Below are 24435 nucleotides of genomic sequence, written 5' to 3' on the forward strand. Positions count from 1 at the left end.
ATTAGAGAATGAATCAGAGAATTCCAAAATGATCTTAATCAATCCTCCAAAATTTTTACACGAACTTCAAAGATCCTGTCCAGCAAATTATTTAAGTGCACTGGACAACTCTAAACACTGTTGGGCATTTTCCAGAGCCCGCTTTAATGTTTACCCTTCAGCATTATTAGCGGGTGGATATCATGACATCCCAGTCCAACAGAGATTCTACCCATGCAATTCTGACGAGCTTGAATACACTGGGCCCATTCTTCTATACTGCCCACTGTATCATGATACCCAAAGAGAGCTAATTCAACGGTTACTAAGGAAATTACCTGGCTGCTCAGAGTTAAATATCTTCTTGCTGACAAAAGATCCGAATATCACCAGGCCTGTCGTGAAATTCTGTTTTATGGCAACGAGGACAAGACAGGCTGCAGTGACAGCGATAGTTGATGAATGAGTACTGATTTTAAACTCTGGAACATAGGTTTTGGCTGAAGGAGTGCTATTTTAAATGCAAATAAGCTTATAGGGAATTTTCAAGGGGCGGGCGCAGTAGACAAAATTGTTCCTGTTGTTAATTCTGCTGTCTGGACTTTGACCCCAATAAAGAAAATAAGTTCATGTGTACTGAGCACTCTACAGAAGAGAAACAATACAGTGGTGCCTCGCAAGACGAAATTAATTCGTTCCGCAAGTTTTTTCGTCTTGCGAGTTTTTCGTCTTGCGAAGCACGGTTTCCCATAGGAATGCATTAAAAATCAATTAATGCGTTCCTATGGAAACCGCCTTCAGACCAGGTCCGGGACAGTCTGTCCCCCGACCTCTTCTGAAGGCTGAGGGGGGGGACAAGGGCTTTTCTTCCCACCCCCAGCATTTTAAAAAACCCCGGGACAGCATTTTAAAATGCTGGCGGGCGGCAGCGAAGGCTTCGCTGCCGCCCGCCAGCATTTAAAAATCGCCCCGGGACAGCGGAGGACTTCTCCGCTGTCCCGGGGCGATTTAAAAGCCCCTGGGAAGGCAGGCAGGGGGGACAAAGACTTTTGCCCCCCGCCAGCCTTCAGAAGAGGTCCTGGGGGCGAAAGTCTTTGCTCCCCTCCGCCTGCCTTCAAAAGCCGTCCGCTCTTAAAAGCCCCCGGGAAGGCAGGCAGGGGGGACAAAGACCTTTGTCCAGGACCTCTTCTGAAGGCTGGCGGGGGGCAAAAGTCCTTGCTCCCCCCTGCCTGCCTTCCCGGGAGAGCGGAGAAAAGCAGCGTGTTTCTCCCCTGTCCTGGACCTCTTCTGAAGGCGGGCGGGGGGCAAAAGTCTTTGCTCCCCTCCACCTGCCTTCAAAAGCCGTCCGCTCTCCCGAGAAGGAAGGCACGGGGGAGCAAAGACTTTTGCCCCCCGCCCGCCTTCAGAAGAGGTCCAGGGCGAAAGTCTTTGCTCCCCTCCGCCTGCCTTCAAAAGCCGTCCGCTCTTAAAAGCCCCCGGGAAGGCAGGCAGGGGGGACAAAGACCTTTGTCCAGGACCTCTTCTGAAGGCGGGCGGGGGGCAAAGGTCTTTGCTCCCCTGTGCCTGCCTTCCCGGGAGAGCGGAAAGTCTTTGCTCCCCCCCGCCTGCCTTCAAAAGCCGTCCAGGACAGCGGAGAAACACGCTGCTTTTCTCCGCTCTCCCGGGAAGGCAGGCAGGGGGGGAGCAAGGACTTTCACCCCCCGCCCGCCTTCAGAAGAGGTCCTGGACCTCTTCTGAAGGCCGGCGGGGGAGCAAAAGTCTTTGCTCCCCCCGCCTGCCTTCAAAAGCCGTCCAGGATAGCGGGAAGCGCTTCCCTGCTATCCCGGACTGCTTTTAAAATGCTGGCGGTGGGGAGCAAAGCCTTTCGGCCCCCGCCGGCCTTCCTGGACCTCTTCTGAAGGCCGGAGGGGGGGGAAGGCTTTGCTCCCCACCGCCAGCATTTAAAAGAGGTCCCCGGAGATTTCCCTATGGGCTTTCTTCTTGCGAAGCAAGCCCATAGGGAAATTCGTCTTGCGAAGCGCCTCAAAAAACGGAAAACCCTTTCGTCTTGCGGGTTTTTCGTCTTGCGAGGCGTTCGTCTTGCGGGGCACCACTGTATAGTGAAGGAAAACACGAAAGTGTGATACATTGCAAATGCAGAGGAGCATTCACTTGGTGCTTCTCTGAACATTTTTATCACCGCAAATGCATGATTTCTGATTCATTAGGAATGTAAGAAGAGCCTTGCTGCTGGATCTAGTCCATCATCCTGTTCGCACAGTGTCCAAACAGATGCCTATGGGAAGCCCGCAAGCAGAATATGAGCACAACAGCAATGCTCTTCCCAACTCCAATTCCCAGCAACTGGCATTCGGAGGCATAATGCCTCTTACCCTTGTGGTAAGTAGCCATGGATAGACTTTTTCCTCCATGAATCTGTCTGATCTTTGAACACCATCCAAGCCATCTCATTTGTGCAGCCATCCTTCAAGGTGTGCATCTGGTGCAGCAATACCACCGCAATCCTACCACTCAAGACTGCTCCCATCAGAGGCAAGATTGCTGTGTGGAAGGTGGTTATGCAAGCATTGCAGGCAGAATCAGATGCAAATGGTGTTAAGAGACTGAACATTTTAGCATCAGAATGAACCTTTCATGAGCAGTGCTCTAAGGCAACTGCATGGGTTTAAACCTGCATGGCAACATCATAGAATCATGGAGTTGCATTGTTGGAAGGGACCCCAAGGCTCATCTAGTCCAAACCCCTGCAATGCAGGAATAAGATTATTACTCCCCTCATGAGATGAATGTGTGCTGCCGCACTTTCTATTTTTATGTATGTTCAAGAACTAATCCATGTAAATGTTTAAAGAATAGGGAAGACTAATCCTGCTCATGGCTAGGGTTATAAATCACATCTGCAAAGAAGCCAGGATTGGCTCATGGGGGTTACTACTAAAGTTCTGATAGCATTTTTTTGTTTGGTGACTGATGGAATTGCAGCAATTGAGAAATGAATCGTTTAAATTGTTTTAGTTGCTGTGCTTTATGTTAATTTTAGATGTTTTTTGTTGTTTTTGCTGGGCTTTTTCTTGCTGTGTGAGTTCCCTCCCCAACCCCCACTTTGGTTTTAGAGTTTAATGGTGTACTGCATTTCGTATTTTCTTGTATGAGCAGACTGCCCAGAGAACTTGGTTGGATGGGTGGTATGAAAGTGTAACCAGTAAACAGAAGAGCAGTAAAGAACAGGGAAGCCCACAACTCAAAGGCAACTCATAAGAGTCATCTGAACTGAGCGCAGCCAACCTGCTTTTGAGACAACTAAACACTCCTTAATAGCTCCAACAGCACACTTGTCTATGGTTACCTGGCACTGCTATACTCCGTGGCATGTGAAATCTTCCCTGCTGCCTCATACGACATCATGCTGTCTTTGTTGTCTTTGTCTATTTGCACATTCTGTTGAAGAACACAAGGCTGTCTCGGTCTCACTGCAGAGGATCCTGCACCTGAATCTCTGCTACTTTCACTTTGCTGGATTGCTGCACAACAGGACAGAAAATGGGTAGCCATAATAAAGTTACCCAAGCCTGCTTTATCCCCCAGGTCACCTGCAAATGGCTCCAAGGATATTGCTCTCCTTTGAGTAGTTTTATCATCCTTCAGAAGGTGGCTAAGCTGCAGTTCAAATAAGAACCTCAAAAGCATTTTGCATTTGAACAAAGTCAGCCACTGGAAAAGTTAGTGCCATATGATAAACTAGACTACAGGAAGTTTTTTCAGTCTGGGGTCCCCCATTCTCACATGGAATCTTCCATTCATGTGTACTATGTTTCCGCCATCCTCAGCTTTCCTTTCTCAGCATTTAACAGCTAGGCATCTCCGATAATCATTTGCTCTACTGCAGAGGCAGTAAACTTTTAAGTCAAAAGTTTGATTCCCCTGAGAGAAACTGGTGGGGAGGAGTCTACTGACAATGCGGAGGAGCCAAAGCTGAAATCGGAAGAGTCACCAGCTGCATGCTCTCCCCTGCTTCCATTCATTGACACATCCCTATGGCCCCTTGCATACTCATTCTCCCCATCCACACATAGTCATTTCAGTCACCATTCATCTTATCTCTACCCTCCCCATCCCCACTGCATGACAATTGGTCATAGAAAAAAATGTCACAAATGGGACCTTTTTCTTAAGCCAAGTTGTCATGCAGGGAGCACAATTTTTAGGCTTTGCAGCATGTGGAGATGGGAGCATTACTCCACCCCTCCTTACATTCTAGCCCCCACCCCAAAGAAGCCCCACCCCCCATCAGCACTGCAATTAGGCTTAGGAAATAATGTGTTCTAGAGTCGTTTCCCCCTAATCCTGCATTAGGATGAGAGGGCTGCTGCCCCCTACTGCCAAAGAAAAAAACCTCTACCCCATCAGCATAGCAATTAGGCTTAGAGGGGGAGAGGTTAATAACCACACAGGGGTGCAGAAGAGGAGATGGGGCGATCCAAAAGGCTCTGTAGATTGGCTAGGAACATCTTGCCCCTGGTTTAAGCAAGCTGGGAGGAGAAAGGAAGTGAGGAGTTTTGGCTTAAGATGCTTCCTCACTAACCACAAACTTCAACCAAGGACAAACTCTGGCAACAGCTTGTTGTCAGTTTGCAGGGTCCTGGTAAGCCACAGCAACTGAAAGGAATGTACATTTGCCTGAATTCACAAGCGTTTGCTTCTTGCTAATAGCCAAAGGACCACAGCACAGTGGCAGAGCACCTGCTTTGCAAGCAGAAGGTCCCAGGTCCAACTCCTGGCTGATCTGGAGCCCTAGAAACCACTGCCAGCCAGTGTAGGCAATCATGAGTTAGATGGAGCAATGGTTTAACTCAGCGTAAGGCAGTTTGCTATGTAAAGAGTGAAAACTTACGTGTGAAAGTGTCATCGTCTTCCTTGCCGCTGCTGTCACTCTCCTCGTTATCTGACAGGGTCAAGTCTTCATAATGCATGCTGGCCTGAGGCTGCTGCACCGAACCTTCTTCCTTTTCACCCAGGTCTCCATTTTCATCTTCCGCTTCCTGTCATGATGGAACAACCAGTGGTAGAAAGGAGGTTGCAGAGAATTTCCTGGCATATGCAGAAGGTAGCTAGTTGCTCTCTAAAAATGGCCCTGGCAAACTGCAGTGGTTTCAGAAATAAACCCAAGTGCCTGCATCACCAGCCGCACTAGTACTTACTTCTGCAGTATTTTGCAGCAAGCAGATGATTTGCAACCACCTTGCACACAAGGTTGCTCTACTCACCTATACTCACAACAACCTTGCAGAGTGAGTGAGGCAGAGCCAATGATTTGCCCAAAGTCAGTGGGAATCTGAGCCTCCAGCAGTGAATAAAATAATGAAACATCAGATGACGTTAAAAGCTGTGGAACAGAACACTTCTGTTATGGGCAAGACGGTTTGAACACATAATGCCAATCCTGGCCCACAGCACCGGCTGCCAATTAGTTTCCAGACCCAATTCAAAGTGCTGATTTTGACCGAGAGAGCCTTGAACAGCTCAGGACTGCAATACCTCAAGGACCGCTTGCCCCCCCCCCCATGTGAACTCAGACCCTGCAATCGTCATTGGAGGCCCTTCTTCATGTGCCCACTTCATGGGAGGTCCGGAGAGTGGCAACATGAGACTGGTCCTTTTCTGCAGTGGCAACCCATTTGTGGAATGCTCTCCCCAGGAAGGCTCACCTGGCACCTTCATTATACACCTTTAGGCACCAGGAGAAAACATCCCTCTGTAACCAGGCTTTCAGCTAATGAAACAATCTATGGCCTTTTAAACTGTGTGCTGAGGAGTTATTGCTTTTGTTTGCTATAATTGCACTTTTTGTTTTTAAACCACCCTGTAATCCTCAGGAATTGGGGCATAAAAATTGTAGTAGTAATTGTAACCGTAATAGAAAGCTACGTACAACTAGCCTGTAATTTCTGTGCTGCTTTAACGCTGTGTATACCTGTGATTTTTGTTACTAATTTGTTGTTTTTTTAAGTGCAAGTCACCTTTGAAGCCTTGAATGTAAAGCAACCTAGAAATATTTTCGCTGATTCAGTAACAATAACTATTCCTGGAAGCCTGTTGAATAACTGAAGTGGCAGCCATGTAAAGTTCTTGTGCCTGCCATATGAAAGAAATGCTGGTGGCCAGGGCAAAGCTGCCTTACACCAGGTCAGACAACTGCCCAACTAGCCCAAGTACTGTGTTCTCTCACAGGCAGTATTGGCTACTCTGACTCTGTGTGAAGATGGGGCTCTTCAAGCTGGTGGTCAGCAGCTCAGTCTCTAGCCCGCACACACCCATTTAAAAAGGAACAGGTACCAGGTGATAGGAAAGCCTCCTCCTTGTCTAAGCCACTGGAGAGAATCAGAGTAGGCAATGCTGCCTGCTAAAGTAGCCAGGAAGGGCCTAGCTGGCCAATGGGCTCTTTCCCAGCCAGATGGTCTCCCAGTGCTACTAGGCCCAGCATGGAGGTGTGGCTCAGAAATCTAATAAAGCAGAACAACATAGGCAGGGTTGAGTCAGAAAGAAGCACATACATTATCCCTGCTGCAGCCACCATCCCAAACTGCAGCCACAGGTCTTGATGACAGAAGACGGTCCCTGAAAAGAGAGCTTTGGCAAGCAGCCTCACCTGCGGCATGCAGGGCTGAGAGATGGTTGGGTCAAAGCTCTCCAGGTCTGCCTCCTCTAAGGCTGCTTTGTTAACAGCAGAGATATCCTTCTCAAGCTGGGTCAAGTCCTCTTCATACTGAAGAAGCAGAAAGACAGAGAAAGTAAGTGTTTGCTGAAGAATTAAAAACGGTCCTTGGCAGCATTGGCTTGCTGGGCCACCTACCTCTCCTAGTGCCTTGTAACAGATGTCCACCATCTCCTGAGCTGTTTTTGTGTTCTGGCTGTCAGGACCTGAATTGGAGATACAAACAAACAAACCACATCTCCTTAATGCTGCTCCTGAAGACCTGAGCACACAAGAAAGCCACAGGAATAAGCAACCCACTTCCAAGTGGTCCTCTTCAGGGCCAAGGTCCATGCTTCCTTGTGATATGCACCCAGAGCTTTCCACAGCTTTACCATTGTTCACTGGTGGCAACCGAATATGGTATTCTTCAAAGGCTCTCTTCCCTGCAGAACTCCTTAAGGTTTCCTTAAGCTCTGACCATGTAAGACTCCTGAACCTCCCCTCCCCCAAGCACATTTTAAGAGGCCCTGAGATTTAATCAAAACCAATACTCTAGTCCATGAGCAGGTAAACTTTCAAGGCCTGTCTGCCAATTCCCGCTCCCCAGGGGCCATATGCCTGCAGTGGAAGTGAGCATTGCACACTCTCAACATGCACACCAGACATTCAGCCCCTCCTCAGCTAATCAACACAAACCAGCTAGCTTGAGGAGAGGAATCCCCCCCTTCCCACTCAATCAAATGATCTATCTGATAATGTGGGAGATAGTAGGTTGCATGTCCACCAGGGAGCTGGACTCAGTGGAGAGAATTAAAAGCCCTCTGGCTTTCTCAGCGCTGTGACTGCCCCTTTGCTACCAAAATTGGTGGGATCTTGGGGGACAGAAAAAATTGCTGGATGGGGAGGACAGATTAGAAGCCCCAGGCTGGGGATTAACCAGCCCTCCTATCTTCTGTTCATGCCTGCTTACAAAGCAGTATTGGACCCCTAGAGCTGAAGAAGCTTAACAGAAAAGTCCCCAGAAGAAGCAATTTTCATCAAGGGAACTAGCTACATTTTGGAAAAGCATACATTAATGTCTTAATGAGTAGATGTGGAGTCACATTCAGGTCTTGCCCTTATTGCTGGCATCTGTCTGTCTCAAGAGACAATGGAGTTTGCCTCTGAGGATAAAGACAAACTGCTTCATTTGCAGCATCAAAGTGACCTCCCTGGAGCACAAGCCTGGGCAGTGTGTCTGGAGGTCCTGGGCTGCCCAGCTGGCAAGATCCCTCTCTCAGCCTCACTGATGTGGTCCAAAGGAAAGCAGAGAAAGATGTGAGGCACCAGCTGGGCTGCAGGAGTTGCCAGAAGGAGGCCTACAAGATGCCATCTAACTGCCATCCAGATTTGTGTAGGTTTTACTCCTTAGCCTTTTCTTCTCGCAAAGGTGCCCCACAAAGCCCTGATAACTCTCTGTAAATGTGAGTCAAAGGGCTGCAGACATGGCAAGGAGCCAAGAGGGTCTCTTACCATTATATTTAATGCTGTTGGCAAGAATCAGTTTCACATCATCCATAAAGACTTCTCGGTTCTGGTATTTATGTCTGGAGATATTCTAGAATGAATGAATAGGAGACAAGATGGGAATGTGAAGCCTTAAGGAGGCAATATGAATTCTTGATTCTGGCATACAAAAAGTCTGAAGTGGATCCTTTACCAGGACCCTTTCTTCCTTACACTTCACTAATATTTTGGAGTGTCCTGGTGATTCCTTTCACATATAGAACTGCTTCTCCCCATCACAACCTCCCTGATTGCTCAACATGACCCAAGCCAGAGTTACAAAATACAGCACATGTCTTTGAGTATTTATTTTCCCCATGACTTTTTGGCCTCCAAGTCAGCAGCTGGTGGCTGAGATTAGGCAAGCAGAATTTCTTCACCCTCAGCCCACATTTCCATATTCCAGTTCTATTCCTGGTATTTTATCTGGGATTTAACATGCTGCCATCAACCTTGGGCTTTTTCTGCCAAGGCTTCTTTTATTTCATTTAACTAAATTTATGCATTGCCTGATTGTAAGAAAACCTTGAAGCAGTTTACAAAGGACAGTTCTGAGAAGCTGCAACATAAACCAACAACAGCTGCACCCTTCAAAGTTCACACCTTGCTGATAGTCCTCAGGTCCATCGGACTGACAATGACTTTGTAATATTTTGGCACGCGTCTCCTGTTTACAGGACGGAAAAAGAGCCTGGCCTGCAAGCAAAAAGAGGGTAAAAAGAGAATGAGCAAGCAAGTCTTGCATGGTGAATTGCATGCTGGATCCAGTATCTGCATAAGACACTGAAAAGCTTTTGCACATCAAGCTGAATCTAGAGGGAACATCCCATTATCTGCCAACAAATCCTAAGTCCTCTGGAGGTGCCTGGATTCTACTATAGCATTTTCATCAAACCCAAAGTAAGGAACTCCAGAGCCAGATAATTTTGGAGCTGTGCAGCATCAGCATTTGTTAAATGCAGTGCTGCTCAAATACAGCTCAGGAACCATATACAGTGGTACTTCGGGTTACAGACGCTTCAGGTTACAGACGCTTCAGGTTACAGACTCCGCTAACCCGGAAGTAGTACCTCGGGTTAAGAACTTTGCTTCAGGATGAGAACAGAAATCGCGCAGCGGCAGTGGGAGGCCCCATTAGCTACAGTGGTACCTCAGGTTAAGAACGGTTTCAGGTTAAGAACGGACCTCCAGAACTAATTAAGTTCTTAACCCGAGGTACCACTGTAGTCCCACCATCCTGCTTGCACAGCAGCCAAGTGGAGGCCAGTGGAAAGCCCAAAAGGAAGACATGAGTGTAACAGAGACTATCCCCACTTGTGATTCCCAGCAACTGGTATTTAGAAGTGGAGGGAGAACATAGTCATTGTGGCTAGAAGTCACTGATAGCTTTATCCTCCAAGCACAAAGCTACGGTGACAGTCCCCCTTTCCACAAGCTCTTTTCCATCACCACCAAATGCTAAGGGCAGACATACATGAGGAACAGCCTTTATCTTCTGGGATACAATCTTGTCCAGAATATAGGAGAAGGCCACTTGATGAACATCATCCAGAAGGCGATTAATTGCCTTTTCCAAACGAGCCAGTTTATCTTCCTTCTGAAAGGACACCAAGGTACAGAAACACACTCAGCTCCAGAGCAACTCCTTTATAGCAACCCACATTTTGCTGAACACTGCTCAATGGCAGAGCACCTCCTTTGCATGCAGAAGGTCCTGGGTTCAATCCTTGGCATTTCCAGGTAGAGCTGTGAATGTTTCCTACCCGATACCCTGGAGAGCTAAATGAGTTAAGATGGAACAATGGCCTGACTCAGTATGGGGTGGTTTTCTATGTGCCTACTGTATTTTTATTGCTTATGTAATTTCAAAAATATATTTCAACATCTTCTGTTCCTATCCAATTACCAGTAGTTCAGGTTTTAAAACAGAAGGCATTCACACATGTCCCATCTTTATTCATAAGGAAAGTCAGCTACAACTCAAAATCTCCAGCAATTTGGGCTGGTTTTCTCACATGCAACATGACCCATAAAAGAAGCTTATTGTTCACATTCTCTCAGTTACCTGGAACTGTCTTTTTTCATTTTCACTAATACCACTATTATTAAAAAGCACTATATTCCAGTTTTAAAAAAAATTATAGTTAAAATAAGCTGTAGACAAACAAGATCATGTTTTACCATTAAATAAATTGGTGTCCTTTTTGGAGAAATGTTTTTTTTCAACAACCAAAATTTTTGTTGTTTGTGTTCATATTTTGTGTGTGATTCTGATTCTGTCCTTCCAGCAATAAGTTTTGTTTAATTAGATAATGACCATGGAATCTTTCTCACCCACAGCTAATACAACATTCACAATCTGTTTGGAAATCTATGCTGCACTTTCAAATTCAGTAACTTTCAGTTAAAATCCAGAAACCAAAATTAGTATTGGATAGTAAAGTCACCATTCGAACTCTACCACTAAAAACTATTAAATCAAGAGAGCAGGTCCTGTGCTCAGCTCCTAATGCAAGCATCCAACAAACCACTCTGGCTGCCTTTAGTCCTTTCAAGAGAGATCTCCCTTCAGTCCAGAATCACCAAACTGTTTATGCAAATAGCTCAGCCCTAAAAGTACCCTAAGTGGCTAAGCAACAACCTTACCTCCAAGCCACAAGCAACCCCTCCCTCCACAATCTGACTTGCCTCTTTCAGTTTTTGATCACAGAAGTCCAGCATTGACTGAGCAATCTGAGTCAACTTGTGCTCTGGCCCTGCAAACACACAGCAGAAAACCTTTATTGTGGGATGGCGTTGTTGTGAACTGTCTTGACAAAAGGCAAGTTACACATTTAAGATTACATGTGGTTAAGTTGGTCCTGTTCCCCAGTGGTATGGAGAGCTAATCTGGAGACTCATCAGAAGTCTCAGAGAGCACACACTTGATTTTATATCCAACTGGTGTCCTCCAGATGTTTTAGACCAAAATTCCATCAGCCCAAGTCAACAAAGTCACACTGAAGTTGCAGTCCAAAACATCTGATGGCAAAGGCTGCTCCACGGTGTAACGGCAATAGAGAAGCAGCCAGCAAAGCAATGCTTTTATTTTGCTCCATTCCCACCGTCCCCAAGCTGCTGGGAGATCATGGCCCCAGAAGAAAGGAGCAGGTATCACAACACTTCCTTGGTAGTCCAGAAGGACTAGTTCTAACTGAAATCACTCAAGATAGATGAGGGTTTTTCTTAGCAGGTCCAGTTGAGAAATCAGACAAGGGAAAGAGAAGCAGTCACACTGAGAGCAAAGGAAACCAGGAAATTACAAAGGGGAGCATGCGGGCAACTTACAAATATATAAGGCCATCCGTCAGAGAAATAATTGGACACCTAGTGAAGACAGGACCATCACCAGAGGGTTTAAAGAAGAAAGTAGGTCACAGTGTAAAGTAGGTGAGCATCAGAAGGAAATTCCCCAGCACCAGGTAGCCTTACAGAGCTATGCAGAGATGGCGAAACTTACTGGAAGAATAAAAGATCAAGATGAGAGACCTTTTTTTAACAGACTGGGGGTAGATTGTTGAATATATGAAGACAAATTGTAAACAATTAAAAACTTCAGCAGGATTGATGTAAACACGAGCAGTAAAAAATAACTTATAGAGAGGAAAAAGATAAAATTTATAAATTGGTTGGAATTGGTTATGCAGTAAGTCTGTGACATGAAATAAGGAACAGTAGAGAGGAGGAGAGGGGAGTTGAAGAAAACGTTGATTTTTGTTTATATTTAACTTTTTTTGTTAGAAACATTGTAAAATGAAAAATTGGAAAAATAAAATATTGGAGGTTTTGTTTTTTAAAAAGATCAATACTTAAAAGCCGCCCTTTGCCTAGCCCATTCCTCCTCTTCCCTTAACATCCTCAGAAAGGGCACCAGGTCACTGCCCCAGTTGCCGTAACCTGTTTTTTGAGGCTGGGACACTTTGCACAAGGAGGGAAGAAAGAGCAGAAGAGAAACAGTTCAGAAAGAAAGAAAGAAAGAAAGAAAGAAAGAAAGAAAGAAAGAAAGAAAGAAAGAAAGAAAATTAACTCTCACCATTGAACGTGGCACTGTTCTTCACAATCAGCTCCAGGTGCTCTCGGAATTCTTTGCTCGATTTGTAAGATTGCTTACGGACATTCTGGCGCAGGGTGTACAGGTCCATTGGTTGGCCGATGATCTTGCGATAATTTCTGACACCCCTCCTGCTAACAGGCTTGTGGAAGTAACATGTCTGGCAGTGGTAAACCGGGAAAGAATATGAGCATCCCTTTTATTTCTTAATATACCACCCTCCCTTAAGTTACCAGGGACGGATATCTTTTTAGGCAACTGTGATGTGCTTGCTGCAAGAAGGCAGGATATAAAGCATTATGTTTCCCCCTATGCTCAGCCAGGAAGGCAACTGGCATCCAGAGGTAGACTTAACCACCTCTTCTTTAATTATTATTATTGCATTTATACACCACCTTTTTGCCAAGGCATCCAAGGCGGTCCAGGGTTTAAAATATGAACGCAGTTAACACCGACAAATGGCACTAGCTCCCTGGCCTGGGCTTCTCCTCTTCTGGCCTGATTTGCAGCCACTGATTGACCTCTCTCCCTTTTCCTCCATGAGAATTTTTCTGATCCCCTTTGAAAGCTGCTGACACCAATAATACATTTTGATGCATGATTCTGATACACAGCACTTTTCATACACCCACTAAACAAAATGTGAGTTGTCGAAGACTGAGCCCACAACTCATGGAGTAGAGTTTGGCAGGAGGTGGGGAGGCAACATCTTCGAAATAGCAGAAAGATTGTCCTCAAATGCTCAATGCTGATATGAGACAAGAATTTCTCAAGGAACTAGCTCTCCTGATATATGGATAGGATAATGCCCCCTTGTCTTTGCGCATGACATAGAGCTAGAAGAGGCAAAATCAAACCTCACAGGTGAAAAGGTCTTACATTTGGAAGTTCTTGCATTTCGTTGATAATGCCTTCCAGGATATAAGACAGTATCTCTATGGGGGCTGTGCTCCCCTGGTGGCTGGACTTCTGAGGCTGCTGAAAGAGAGAGAAGTGGGACGTTAAAGGCACTTCCAAAGTTTACGTATGATGGACTTTTGGGAATCTTGACAAAGGGCACCTCAAAGCATCTAATTGGTCTCTAGTTTTTTGGGGAGGAGTTGCCCTTTGGCTGTTCCTGGTCTACAGTGAACCATCCCTGGCTGAGGCTTAGAATAAGCACTTGCTGTTGCCACCATTTCCAAGATGGATAGTGGGCAAGGACAAGGGGTGGGGTGGGAGCAATGAAAGCAACACAAGGACTCACGTTTAAGTAGCTACTAGTAGCCGTGGTTCCAGAGCCCTGTTCCTTCTTTTGCAGCTGTTCTTTTGTGAACTTCAGGACTAAAGACTTCTTGCGAACTTCATTCGCGCTGCAAGGAGAGGGAGGGAGGAGAAACACGCTGCAGTTTCCACCACCTCTCCCTCCAGTGGGCCCAGCTGCCCCTCTGGGAGGGACTGATTAAACCATAAAGAGCACAATATGAAGCCCATTTACTCTTTTATTGGGTCTAGTCTGGGGTAACTGGAGCTGTAAGTTGAAGAGCTTTAACCCCATCAGCCCACACAGCAGCCTGCTGCTTCATTTAGATTCAGTGGTACTACCTGTCCTACACTGTACACCAGACAGTTGCTGCTCCTGTGGATAATAGTAAATGGTATTTAGCAACTTGTTATGAACTGTTGTGTTCTTATTTTTTAAGGCTGGTGTGATTTTACGGTGTTATGGGTTTATTTGATCTTCCTGTAAAATTCATTGTGGCTTGTGCAATGGCTGGTATATAAACCAATTACCCCAATGACTTGAAACTGTCTTGGTTGCAGGACCTCTTTTTGGGAACAGCCTCACCAAGCACATCAAAGAGGCATCTTTGCTGATGTAAGCACTTTAGGTAAAAATGTTTCTTTTCTGAAAGGTTTTTGGCTGATGGGGCCATGCAATTGTGTCGTTCTTTATCTCCTTGACATCTGGTAGGAGGGCATTCCACAGGGTGGGCACCACTGTCAAGAATTGTTCCTTTCTTGTAGTGAGGGAACCAGCAGAAGACCCTCAAAGCTGGACCTCAGTGTCAGAGCTGACGATGGGGATAGAGACGCCCCTTCAGGTATACAGGGTTGAGGCCTGTATACCTTTAGGGCTTTAAAGGTCAGCACCAACACTTTGAATTGTGCTCAGAAATGTACTGGGAGCCAGTATAGATTGTTTAGGACTGGTGTTACATGGTCCCAGCAGCCACTCCCAGTCACCAATCTACTGCTGCATTCTGATTAGTTGTGGTTTCTGAGTCACCTTCAAAGGTAGTCCTGCACAGACCTATGCCAGACTGTGAGAAAGACTGGAGTATTGGGCACTTACTACCAGATATGTGTGGGAGTCATCCAGAAGACAATCAGTTAATACAGGTGCTGGATTTTCTCTCCGTTTTGGAATACGTGGCCCTGTCTGGCCCGGGCAATGACAAGGTGTTCACCCACTGCCACATGTGGATGACTTCCACACGTCCACAGGAAGGGATTTAAACTCTTCCACCTTGTTCTGGACTTCTTAATTTAGAGGAAAGTGAGCAAGAGATCACATGATGTAAGTTTATAGCATTATGCATGGAATGGGGAAAGTGTTTGAGGAAAGTTTCTCTCTCTCTCATAACACTAGAACTTGTGGACGTCCAATGACATTTGAATATTTGGAGATCCAAGACGGATTAAAAATAATACTTCTTCATGAAACACATGGTTAAACTGTGGAACTCACTCCCACAGGAGGATGGCCACCATTTTGGATGGCTTTAAAAGTGGACAAATGCAGGAAAGGCAATGCTGTCAATGGCAGCAACGTTTCTGAATACCAGTTGCTGGACACCACCGGAGGAAGAGTGCTTTTGTGCTCAGGTCCTTATTGAAGGTTTCCCACAGTCATCTGGGTGCCCACTGTGAGAACAGGATTCTGGACTAGACTGTGATGGGCGTCAACCAGTAGGCTCTTATGATGTTCATAGCCCAGGCAGGACCCCTGCACCTCTATCTGTGAGATGGTGCCAAACACGGCCCTTACCTCTTAACGAGTTGCTTCCCTAAGACAATCTTGGTTCCCTCCACTTTGATCAGCTCACTGTCATTGGTGGGAATGATGGTCTTCTCCAGTTCCTCCTCCTGCTCCACTGTCATGGCGACAGGCTTGGAGGGCAGTTTGGCTGGGCAGATTTTGTTGTTCTTCATGTGCCCACTAGTACCGCAAGCACTACACTTAATCTGCAAGCAAAAGCAAAGGAATGAATGGTTGCAGGCTACTTCAGAAGCACAAAAGCAGAGTTATTGAGGGGTAGGCAGTGCTCCCATCAACTGTAACACCAGCACTAGCTGAAGGCAGCAACAAAACCAAGGTGGGGTGGGGTGGGAGCTTGTGGAAAAGTGCTGGACTTGTTCCCAAGCGCTCCCCTGCTGTGTGTACCTTTAAGCAGAAAGGCTGTTTGCACATTTTGAACCCATGCACATACCCACCCTGTGTGCGCTGATGAATCCAATTTCTTTTTTTTAAGTGGAATTTCAAACTTGGTGGATCAGGGAAATGCTGTGGACATAGTGTATCTTGATTTCAGTAAGGCTTTTAACAAAGCCCCCCCAAGATACAGTGGTATCTCGGGTTGCAGACACTTCAGGTTACAGACTCCGCTAACCCAGAAATAGTACCTCGGGTTAAGAACTTAAGAACTTCAGGATGAGAACAGAAATCGTGCAGTGGTGGCACGGTGGCAGTGGGAGGCCCCATTAGCTAAAGTGGTACCTCAGGTTAAGAATAGTTTCAGGTTAATAATGGATCTCCAGAAGTTCTTAACCCGAGGTACCACTGTATTCTCGCAAGGAAGCTGGTAAAATGTGGGCTGAATGAGATATCTGAAATGTTAAAAGTTAAGGTTTCCTCTCCATGCCAAAAATTAGTCAGTGGTAATTGGAGCTGAAGCATATGTTAAATTTTCTTCTTTGTACATCATCTAACTTTCGCTTCATGCATCTGACAAAGGGGGCTTGAGTCCAGGAAAGCTTATTCCTTAGTAAATTGTGTTAGCCTTTAAGGTGCCATGGGACTCTTTAAGTATTTCCACTGCATGGCTACCCCTCTGGGTTTTGTTTTGCTTTTTCTATCTGGATTTTGCTGCAATGCAATCTGGATTCATCAAAATCTGTTTCAAAAAAGAAAGCTCCATTAGCTGGGCTGCATGACTCCTTCCACTAGACTTGGGGGGAAGAGCAAGTAAAGCCCTCTGCTTTGGTTTCTCAGGTGCTGCGCAGCAGACTGGCATATGTCTCTCCACAGATACAAGACCATCACTTCTTTATTTATAATAACACTGCAAGAAAAGGAGCCAGAAGCAGCTGAAGCTTTCAAGAAAGCCTGCTTACCTTCTCCAACCTGAGCTTCTTCTTGGGAGGAGCCTTCTGCTGCTCCTTCTCTTTCTTTCGTTTAAGCCGCATCAACTTCAACTGGATCTGGCGCTTTTCACACCGCAGCTTCTGACGCTGCTTTTCTGAGATGGCAAACCTCCGGCTGGAAACACAAAGGTCTTCAGTTACAGATAGGTAGCCGTGTTGGTCTGCCATAGTCAAAACAAAAAAAATTCCTTCCAGTAGCACCTTAAAGACCAACTAAGTCAGTTCTTGGTATGAGCTTTCGTGTGCATGCACACTTCTTCAGATGTGTATCTGAAGAAGTGTGCATGCACACGAAAGCTCATACCAAGAACTGACTTAGTTGGCCTTTAAGGTGCTACTGGAAGGAATTTTTTTTGTTTTGACAAAGGTCTTCAGTTAAGGCAGTGGTGAGGAACACAATGTTGCAGGACTCCAACTCCCATCAACCCAGACCACTGACTACGCTGTCCAGCACTAATGGGAGCTGTAGTCCAACAACACTCAGAGGACCATATATTTTTCCCATTCCTGGTCTATTGGTACGGCCAGCCAGTAAATATTCAGGCACTGAGATAAACATAAACCAACTGGGAGTCAAGTGGCTCTCTAGATGTTCTAAACTACATCCTTCATCATCCCTGACCACTGGCTACACTGACTGGAGCTGATGGGAGCTGAAGTCCAACAACATCTGGAGGGCCACAGGTTCCTCATCCCTGCACTACAGCATTGGCTGCTTCCGTATTTGGTTTACTCTGCCTGACTCCATATGCTGGCTGTGTGTTTTATTTACTGCTGCATCCTGCTCATATGTTTGTTAGCCTGCTTGCTTTAATAATAATAATAATACAATTTGTATAGCACCCTTCATCCATAGATCTCGGGGTGGTTCGCAGCAAAAAAAATACATGCTAAAAACACAAAATATATAATAAAAACAAGAAAAGAAAACAAGCCAATAACACCCCCTAAGGGAAAGCAGGCTCCCTGCAATGCCCTTACATCAGAGCTTTCCAAATTTTTCCTGCTGGTGACATAGATTTTAGACATGCATCATTTCGTGACACAGCAATTCAGTTTTACTAGCAAACCGGAGGTTAAACTAACCCCTTTCCAGCCCCGGGAGGAGTGTGGAGAGCGTTCGCGCAACACACCTACACGCTACAGCTGACCCCTAACGTGTCATGACACACAGTTTGGAAAGCTCTGCCTTACATGAACTCATCATCCTTGGTTTTCCTTATCTTCATGTAGGCGTCTATGACCAATGGATTGCGGACCGTCTCGCATCTCTTGTACTCCTTCCCGTCCTCATCGCGGAAAGTGCGGAAGATTTTCAAGCAGCGGGGGGTGGAATTGGTGGCAGGACCAGGGCTGGTTGCAGAAGCCATGCCACTGCTATCGCTTGGCTTTCCTGGGTTGCCAGGGGTGGAGGCTGCAGGGGAAAGCATGGCTGTGTTGTCAAAGGCAGTGAACTCCCTGGGCAAGAAACAAAATGCCTAGTCTCCAAGATCCTATGGCAAGCTGCAAAGGCAGGCGTTCAGGAGCCTTGGGAGAGGGCGCACACAAAGGAGCAGTCATTCACCACTGTACCATGCAGAATTTTAGGCAATGTGCACCCCAGGCAGCCTCTTCACCAGCTTCTCATGCGCATTTCTGTTCTACTCTCCAGCTTCTCTGTAATTTCCAAGGCCTAAATGGTCAAGGACCATCACAAGGCCGGCCACCATCTGAATAAGCCCTACTGATGATCCGATGCTTATCTTTGTTTCATTTCTCTGCAAAACAAGGCTCTTCTCCTAGTAGTGCTTGCAATTTGGAACGTTGTTCCTCCTGAAATCACACAGGCACACCTACAACCCTGATATTTTGCTGCATGTGAATACCCATGTTCTGGACAAGGATTTGAACAGCATTAATGTGGTTCATTGTTGATCATTTTTTCTTTATTTTATTATTGTTTTACTATGGTGTATTTTTTAATGAGTTGGCAACTTATAAACCTTCTTAATGAAAATGAACACATTTTGTGAAATGTTTCATCCTTCTCCTGACCTGTCTGCTAGTTATGCCACTTGTCAATGGCTACTGTTATTATTAATTGTTCTTTCTTTCTTTCTCTCTTTCTCTCTTTCCCTCTTTCTTTTTCTCTCTCTCTTTGTCACTTTACCACCACAAGGGTCTCCAGGCAACTTGCAGAAAATACAAAGAAATTTGAAAAATTAGGTGCACTAAACACAATAAAATTATGATTCTACACAGATGCCCAACAATTAAATCATCACCTCCTTCCCCAAGTACATCAGTTATACAAAAACCATCATGCACTAAAAGAGAAAGTTAATAATAAAATGCCTGGGAAATAGAGAGAAGGACATACTCTTCGGGCACCAGGCCCATTGCAGACCACATCTGTGCAGCAAGGGGGAGAAATAAAAAAAGCCATGAAAAACGGGGAGGGAAGTCGACAAAACAAGAGAAAAAATTATGTATTGGAATATATATGTGAAATTTTTGAAAATTTAATAAAATATATGTTATAAGAAAAAAAAACCCTGCTCCTTTTCCCTAACGGTACCCAAGAGCCCATATAGAGAAATTAAATTAAAACCACAGTCCTGCTTAAAGATAAATAATAAATTATGTTTATGTCTATATCTGTATACACACAGACACACACACCAAGACTACAGCTCCTATCATCCCACACCATAGTCCATGCTGGCTGAGCCTGATGGAAGCTGAAGTCCAACACCACCAGGAGTGCGACGGGTGCCCCCCCCCCTTTGCATTAAGACCATAACTGGGTGCTCTGTCTGGGGACCTCCCTGCCCTGCCAGGCACTCACACAGCTCTTTTCCATCCTTCTGGTTCTTCACACTCCTCTCCTTGTGGTTGATGCTTTTCTTCTCCATCAGCATCTTCTGTAACTCCTTCCGTTCTTCCTCCTCCTTGTCCCTCAACAGCTGATGACGGGTCTTGTTGTCCTGTACCATGCTCTCAACCTCCTTCCCCATCTCCTTAACATCACTGTCCTCAGCAGAGCTACTGTCAGTGTCTGTAGATAAGATGTCAGTGGACGCCAGAACTCTGCAGCAGAAAACCACCACAAGGGTCAATCTCTGAGGTCTGCACCATGGAAGCATTTGGGCCACAAACAGGAGGATGGAAACACAAATGCCGCTGAGCCCTAGTGACTCTGCTACTTCCAATTCCTACACACACACACACACACACACACACACACAGCGAGCGCTGCCTTATGTAGAGTTGGACCACTGCGTCCATCTAGCTTAGTACGGACTACACCAACTACCCGTAGCATTGGCAGAAGAACTCACTTGTTCTGCAAGTCAAAGATGCGTTGGCAGTTCTCCTTGTACCTCTCCTTCTGCTCTGCTGCAGAGAAGCGAGAACCACGGGCAAATTTGTTTGTTGATTCTTCATCAAAGCGAGCCTGCTTTGTGGATATCGCACGCACAACATCAACAATCTCCCAGCGGGAAAGCTTGTTGATCTGCAGAACGAGAGATATTGGGTGACTGCCGGAGGCTGCTGAGGGAGGCCCAGGGCATGAAAGCATGCTCCTGCAACAGCCCCTACCCCGTGCTTACCTCCTCTTCAGGAATTCCAAACTGTCGCAGCATCTGCTTGCCACTTTTGAGTGACAGGCGCCGGAGATCTGCATCCGACCCAGTCACTATCTTCTTCTGGAGCGGCTTGTCATCCTGCTTGGAGGAGGAAGAGCAGGTTTCTTCCTTCTGGTATCCTGCCCACTTGTCTCCCTCCCCACACTTCCTAGGCCTGGGCCTTGGGGAGAAACTCTTCAGCTCCAGTAGCCTCCCTAACCCTATGCAAGCCCCTCAGAGGTAATCAGGGGGTCTAGCAGGAAACTGCTGTTCTGCCGCTTTCCTTGCCAATGAGTAAGAATGAAGGAGCAGCAGCAGGAGGAGGAGGAGGAGCAGGAGCAGGAGGAGGAGGAGGAGGAGGAGGCAGCCCCCTAAGAGGCTGGCCTACAACAATGGCTGGCCTGGCCCATTTTCCTAACTTTCCTACCCTTGGCCATCCACTTACTTTCCGCTGAGATGACTTGTGTGGGATCTTCACATAGGAGAATCCTTCTCCACATCCTGTAGGGTCTGCCACTCCAGTCACGTCCAAGAGACATTTCCCGTTCATTGCTGCAATAAAGGCCTGCGTAGTGTTCCAGGGGGCACAGCGTATCTAAGGGGTGGATGGGAGAAAGCCATCACACACTGGGTCTGTTTGGCAGGTGAAGGAAGAGGTTATCCAGAAGGAGCATCTCCACCCCCGTTGTTTAGCCCGGACACTGAGGTCCAGCTCCAAGGGCCTTCTGGCCATTTCCCTACCATGAGAAGTAAAGTTTCAGGAAACTAGGCAGAGGGCCTTCTCGGTAGTGGCACCCACCCTGTGGAACAGCCTCCTGACAGATGTCAAACAGATAAACAACTACACAACTTTCCGAAGACATCTTAAGGCAGCCATGTATCAGGAAGTTTTTAATGTTTGATGTTTTGCTGTGCTTTTATTATGCTGGAGGCCACCCAGAGTGGCTGGTGAAACCCACTCAGGGTACAAACAATACATTCTTACAATTCTTATTATTATTATTACTACCCCATCTAAGGTTGTGGTTGAGAATATCTGGCACTTCCCTGGTGAGCCACTGTGCAGTGCTGGTTCTACCTCATCATCTATCTTCAGATTGTTTTCTTCTTCCTTTTCTCCTTGCTGCTCTCCCTCCTCTTCTTTTTCTTCTTGGGCAATGAAGGATTTCATCCCATAACCTGCATCCTGAGGAAAGAGTTGGGAAGCAATTTTCTGAGTCACATGGGACATGCCCATGCAAACAGGGGCACACAGAGGGGCCTTGGGCCACCCTGTTAGCACAGGACCTCTGATAACAGAAAGCAAGCTTTGTATTCAAGAGACCTCAAGGAAACAATCTCCCCATCACAGGCTACTACCTTCCCGTTGTCCCTGTTCCCACTGGATGGCAAGTCTGCCCAAGGTTTTTAGCAGCCAAAGAATCAGCAGCCAAAGAATCCCAAAGACCTGCCTTCTCTTGAGTGGATGCCTCAGCTGGGGCAAGGGAGTCATCTTAGAGCAATAGGTAAGGTAAGACATATGACAAGAGTCACCTGAAATGGTGTGTTACACTCAGATCCTGATACAAAGGTTACCTTATTTTTGTGTAACCAAAAGCATCGCTTTGAAGCAAAACTTTACAGAACAATTAATTTCTACTTTGCGCCCAGGAGAGTGAAGCAACTTCTCATAAACCATGTTTTCCCCATCTTTAGAAGTATTAAAAATTATATTACATTGAGTACAGGCAACTCCCTATTTGCATGCGATCTACACCCACACGCAAGCCAGTCTTCCCACTTCTGCCGGGAACCCGGAAGTGGGGTCCGCCCAGGAGAGTCCTAGTGGCTTGCGAGGAGACCCTCCCCAGAGTCTGAAGGGGACATCCTTTTTCTGCTCTGGGGAGAGTCTCCTCGTGAGCCAGAGGGGCAGTGGGGCTTTGTTGATACTGCTCAGATGATGTTCTAAAACTTGGGTCCCCAGCCGTGGTTGGATTACATCTCCCATCATTCCTGACCACTGGTCCCACTAGAAAGGGATAATTTGCATCATAGTCAAACAAGAGCTGGATACCCAAGTTTGCTCTAAGCAGTGTCTAGAAATATCCAACAGGACCTTACAAGACTGCTATTCAAGTGCTATTCCACAGCTATGATGAAAGTCAAGTGCTAGCCATGTAAAAAACTGCCAGCCTAACAAGGAGATGGATGAGGCTCCAGTCTCCTCAATCATAGCGAATGCATACTGCCTTTCTGCTTCCTTGAAGTGCACACACTGGATCTGGCTAGAATACAGTCAGCCTGGCCACTTCTCTCTTACATAGAAAGCTGCCAGTCATACACTAGTCCATCTGGCTCACTGGTATCTACACTGCTTGGAAGTGGCTCTCCAGGAGATGCTGGAAATTGAACCTGGGATATTCTGTATGCAAAGCAGATGCTTCTTCCACTGAACTAAGGCCTCTCCACAAAATTAATGTTAACTTTGAATGCCTAGGCCAGAACAACAGCTCTGCCTAACCAGAAAACTCACTGTCAGCATATTTTTAACATTCTAAGCATTCCAATGAAAGCCCCATATCCTATGAGGAACTGTTTTTGAGGCTCCTGGTGAACTGGAGGAGTTGGGGGAGGGCAGACATTCCTATTCCATCACCAAAAAGGGCAATTTCACAAAGGAAGGGACCATTTCTACCTGATGTTTTAGAGAATCTTATTATGGTACTACTGAAAGGGCAAATGCAGCTAGAAACACTGCTGGATGCACAACGCAAGACACAGGCTCATCTATTTCTTTGACTGATAGCAAAAGATTGATTTATATTTATGATGTATTTATTTATTAAATTTATATACAGTGGTACCTCTACTTACGAATGTGGTCCGTTTCGGGGTGCCGTTCGCACCCCAAAAAGTCAGTAAGTAGAGTGTTGCTACTTCGCGGGCGTGAAGCGCAATAAGAGTGCTTCTGCACATGCATGAAGTGCCCAGATCGCTTCTGCGCATGTGCAAAGCGCATAGATCGCTTCTGCGCATGCGGCGAACCCAGAACTAAACCCTTCCAAGTTTGCTGCATTCGTAACCTGCAACAACGTGAAGCAAACGTAACACGAGGTATGACTGTATATTTATTTGCATTTAAACTTATTGCGTTCATATCACACTTTCTCCTCCCTCCCAAAAAAGGAGCTCAAGGTTCTCCCTTTCCTCATTTAATTCTCCCAACAACCCTGTTAGGTAGATGGGCCAGCCAAAATATTTCAGCCTCAAGGTCACCCAGTGAGCTTCATGGATGAGTGGGGACTTGAACCCTGGCCTCCCAGGTCCTGGTCTAACATTCTAACCACTACGCCACAGTGGCTGGCCATGTTTTGCAACCTACACTCTGCCTTTATAATTCTCCCGCTGGTGGAGATTGGCAGAAGATGTCCTTGCAGTTCTCAAGTATCTTGCCGAGTGTGAAGGCAACCAACAAGGACTGAGGATATTCACAAAAGACACAGGCTCACCTTCAAATGCTGTTCGGCAGAGATCATGCTGTAATAGCCGCAGCACTGCTCTGGAGACACCATTGCTCTTATCTCCTCCTCGGTGGGCAGTCTGAAACCTGGCTTTAGTTTCCACCAGTTTGAGTACATCTCTGAAAGAAGCAGAGGTCCCCGCTGAGTCATACCAGGAATGATACCTGATCTGCATTTGTAAGAACTCTGCTCTTTTAGTGTGGCAGGTCCTATACTTTGGAACTCCCTGTTTCTTGACGCCAGGCACTGCACTGCTAAAACCGTTTTTGTTTAGATAAGCCTACGCAGGTGCTTAGAATGTTGATGTGAGTTTTAATCTGTCTCTGGCCTACTGTCCCTTCCCCTTATAGTCTGAGCAACAGGAGAAGCAGGTACTCAACATGCCAGAACCCACAGCCAAGGTGGAAAACCAAATATATACATATCGGGGACAAATAAAATATCAATAAATGCAGATTCAGTACCCCAAAACACATTCTACCTAGACTTTTGCAATCACAGGGTGGTGAAATATGTTTCTCTATCAAGGTTTGAGATTCTTCACTGCATTTTTTATTTTATCTGATCTTAACGTTTTTTCAGGTCTCCTAATACTTAAAATGGGGGGGGGGG

General features: G+C 46.1%; 1 protein-coding gene across 9 annotated transcripts in view; it reads right to left on the minus strand.

Moving 5' to 3' along the window:
* TAF1 (TATA-box binding protein associated factor 1) overlaps positions 1–24435 on the minus strand; it is a 48196-nt gene that overhangs the window by 1274 nt on the left and 22487 nt on the right. For 2 of the 9 annotated variants that reach the window (XM_083722681.1, XM_083722676.1), the window contains 20 exons: positions 23812–23942; positions 21402–21509; positions 20769–20918; positions 20309–20422; positions 20036–20211; positions 19543–19784; positions 17910–18129; positions 16686–16830; positions 15340–15536; positions 13555–13660; positions 13188–13286; positions 12291–12468; positions 10907–10974; positions 9693–9815; positions 8822–8914; positions 8186–8270; positions 6830–6897; positions 6626–6742; positions 4871–5018; positions 3326–3500 (listed from right to left, as the gene is read on the minus strand). In XM_083722681.1, coding sequence (XP_083578807.1) covers positions 3326–3500; positions 4871–5018; positions 6626–6742; positions 6830–6897; positions 8186–8270; positions 8822–8914; positions 9693–9815; positions 10907–10974; positions 12291–12468; positions 13188–13286; positions 13555–13660; positions 15340–15536; positions 16686–16830; positions 17910–18129; positions 19543–19784; positions 20036–20211; positions 20309–20422; positions 20769–20918; positions 21402–21509; positions 23812–23942 — 2743 coding nt within the window. Of the gene's footprint in view, positions 1–3325; positions 3501–4870; positions 5019–6625; positions 6743–6829; positions 6898–8185; positions 8271–8821; positions 8915–9692; positions 9816–10906; positions 10975–12290; positions 12469–13187; positions 13287–13554; positions 13661–15339; positions 15537–16685; positions 16831–17909; positions 18130–19542; positions 19785–20035; positions 20212–20308; positions 20426–20768; positions 20919–21401; positions 21510–23811; positions 23943–24435 lie in introns of all 9 variants that reach the window. The other 7 variants (XM_083722680.1, XM_083722678.1, XM_083722682.1 and 4 more) reach the window with 5 other exon arrangements.

Source organism: Podarcis gaigeae, assembly GCF_964106915.1.
Source record: "Podarcis gaigeae genome assembly, chromosome: Z".
NCBI lineage: Eukaryota > Metazoa > Chordata > Lepidosauria > Squamata > Lacertidae > Podarcis > Podarcis gaigeae.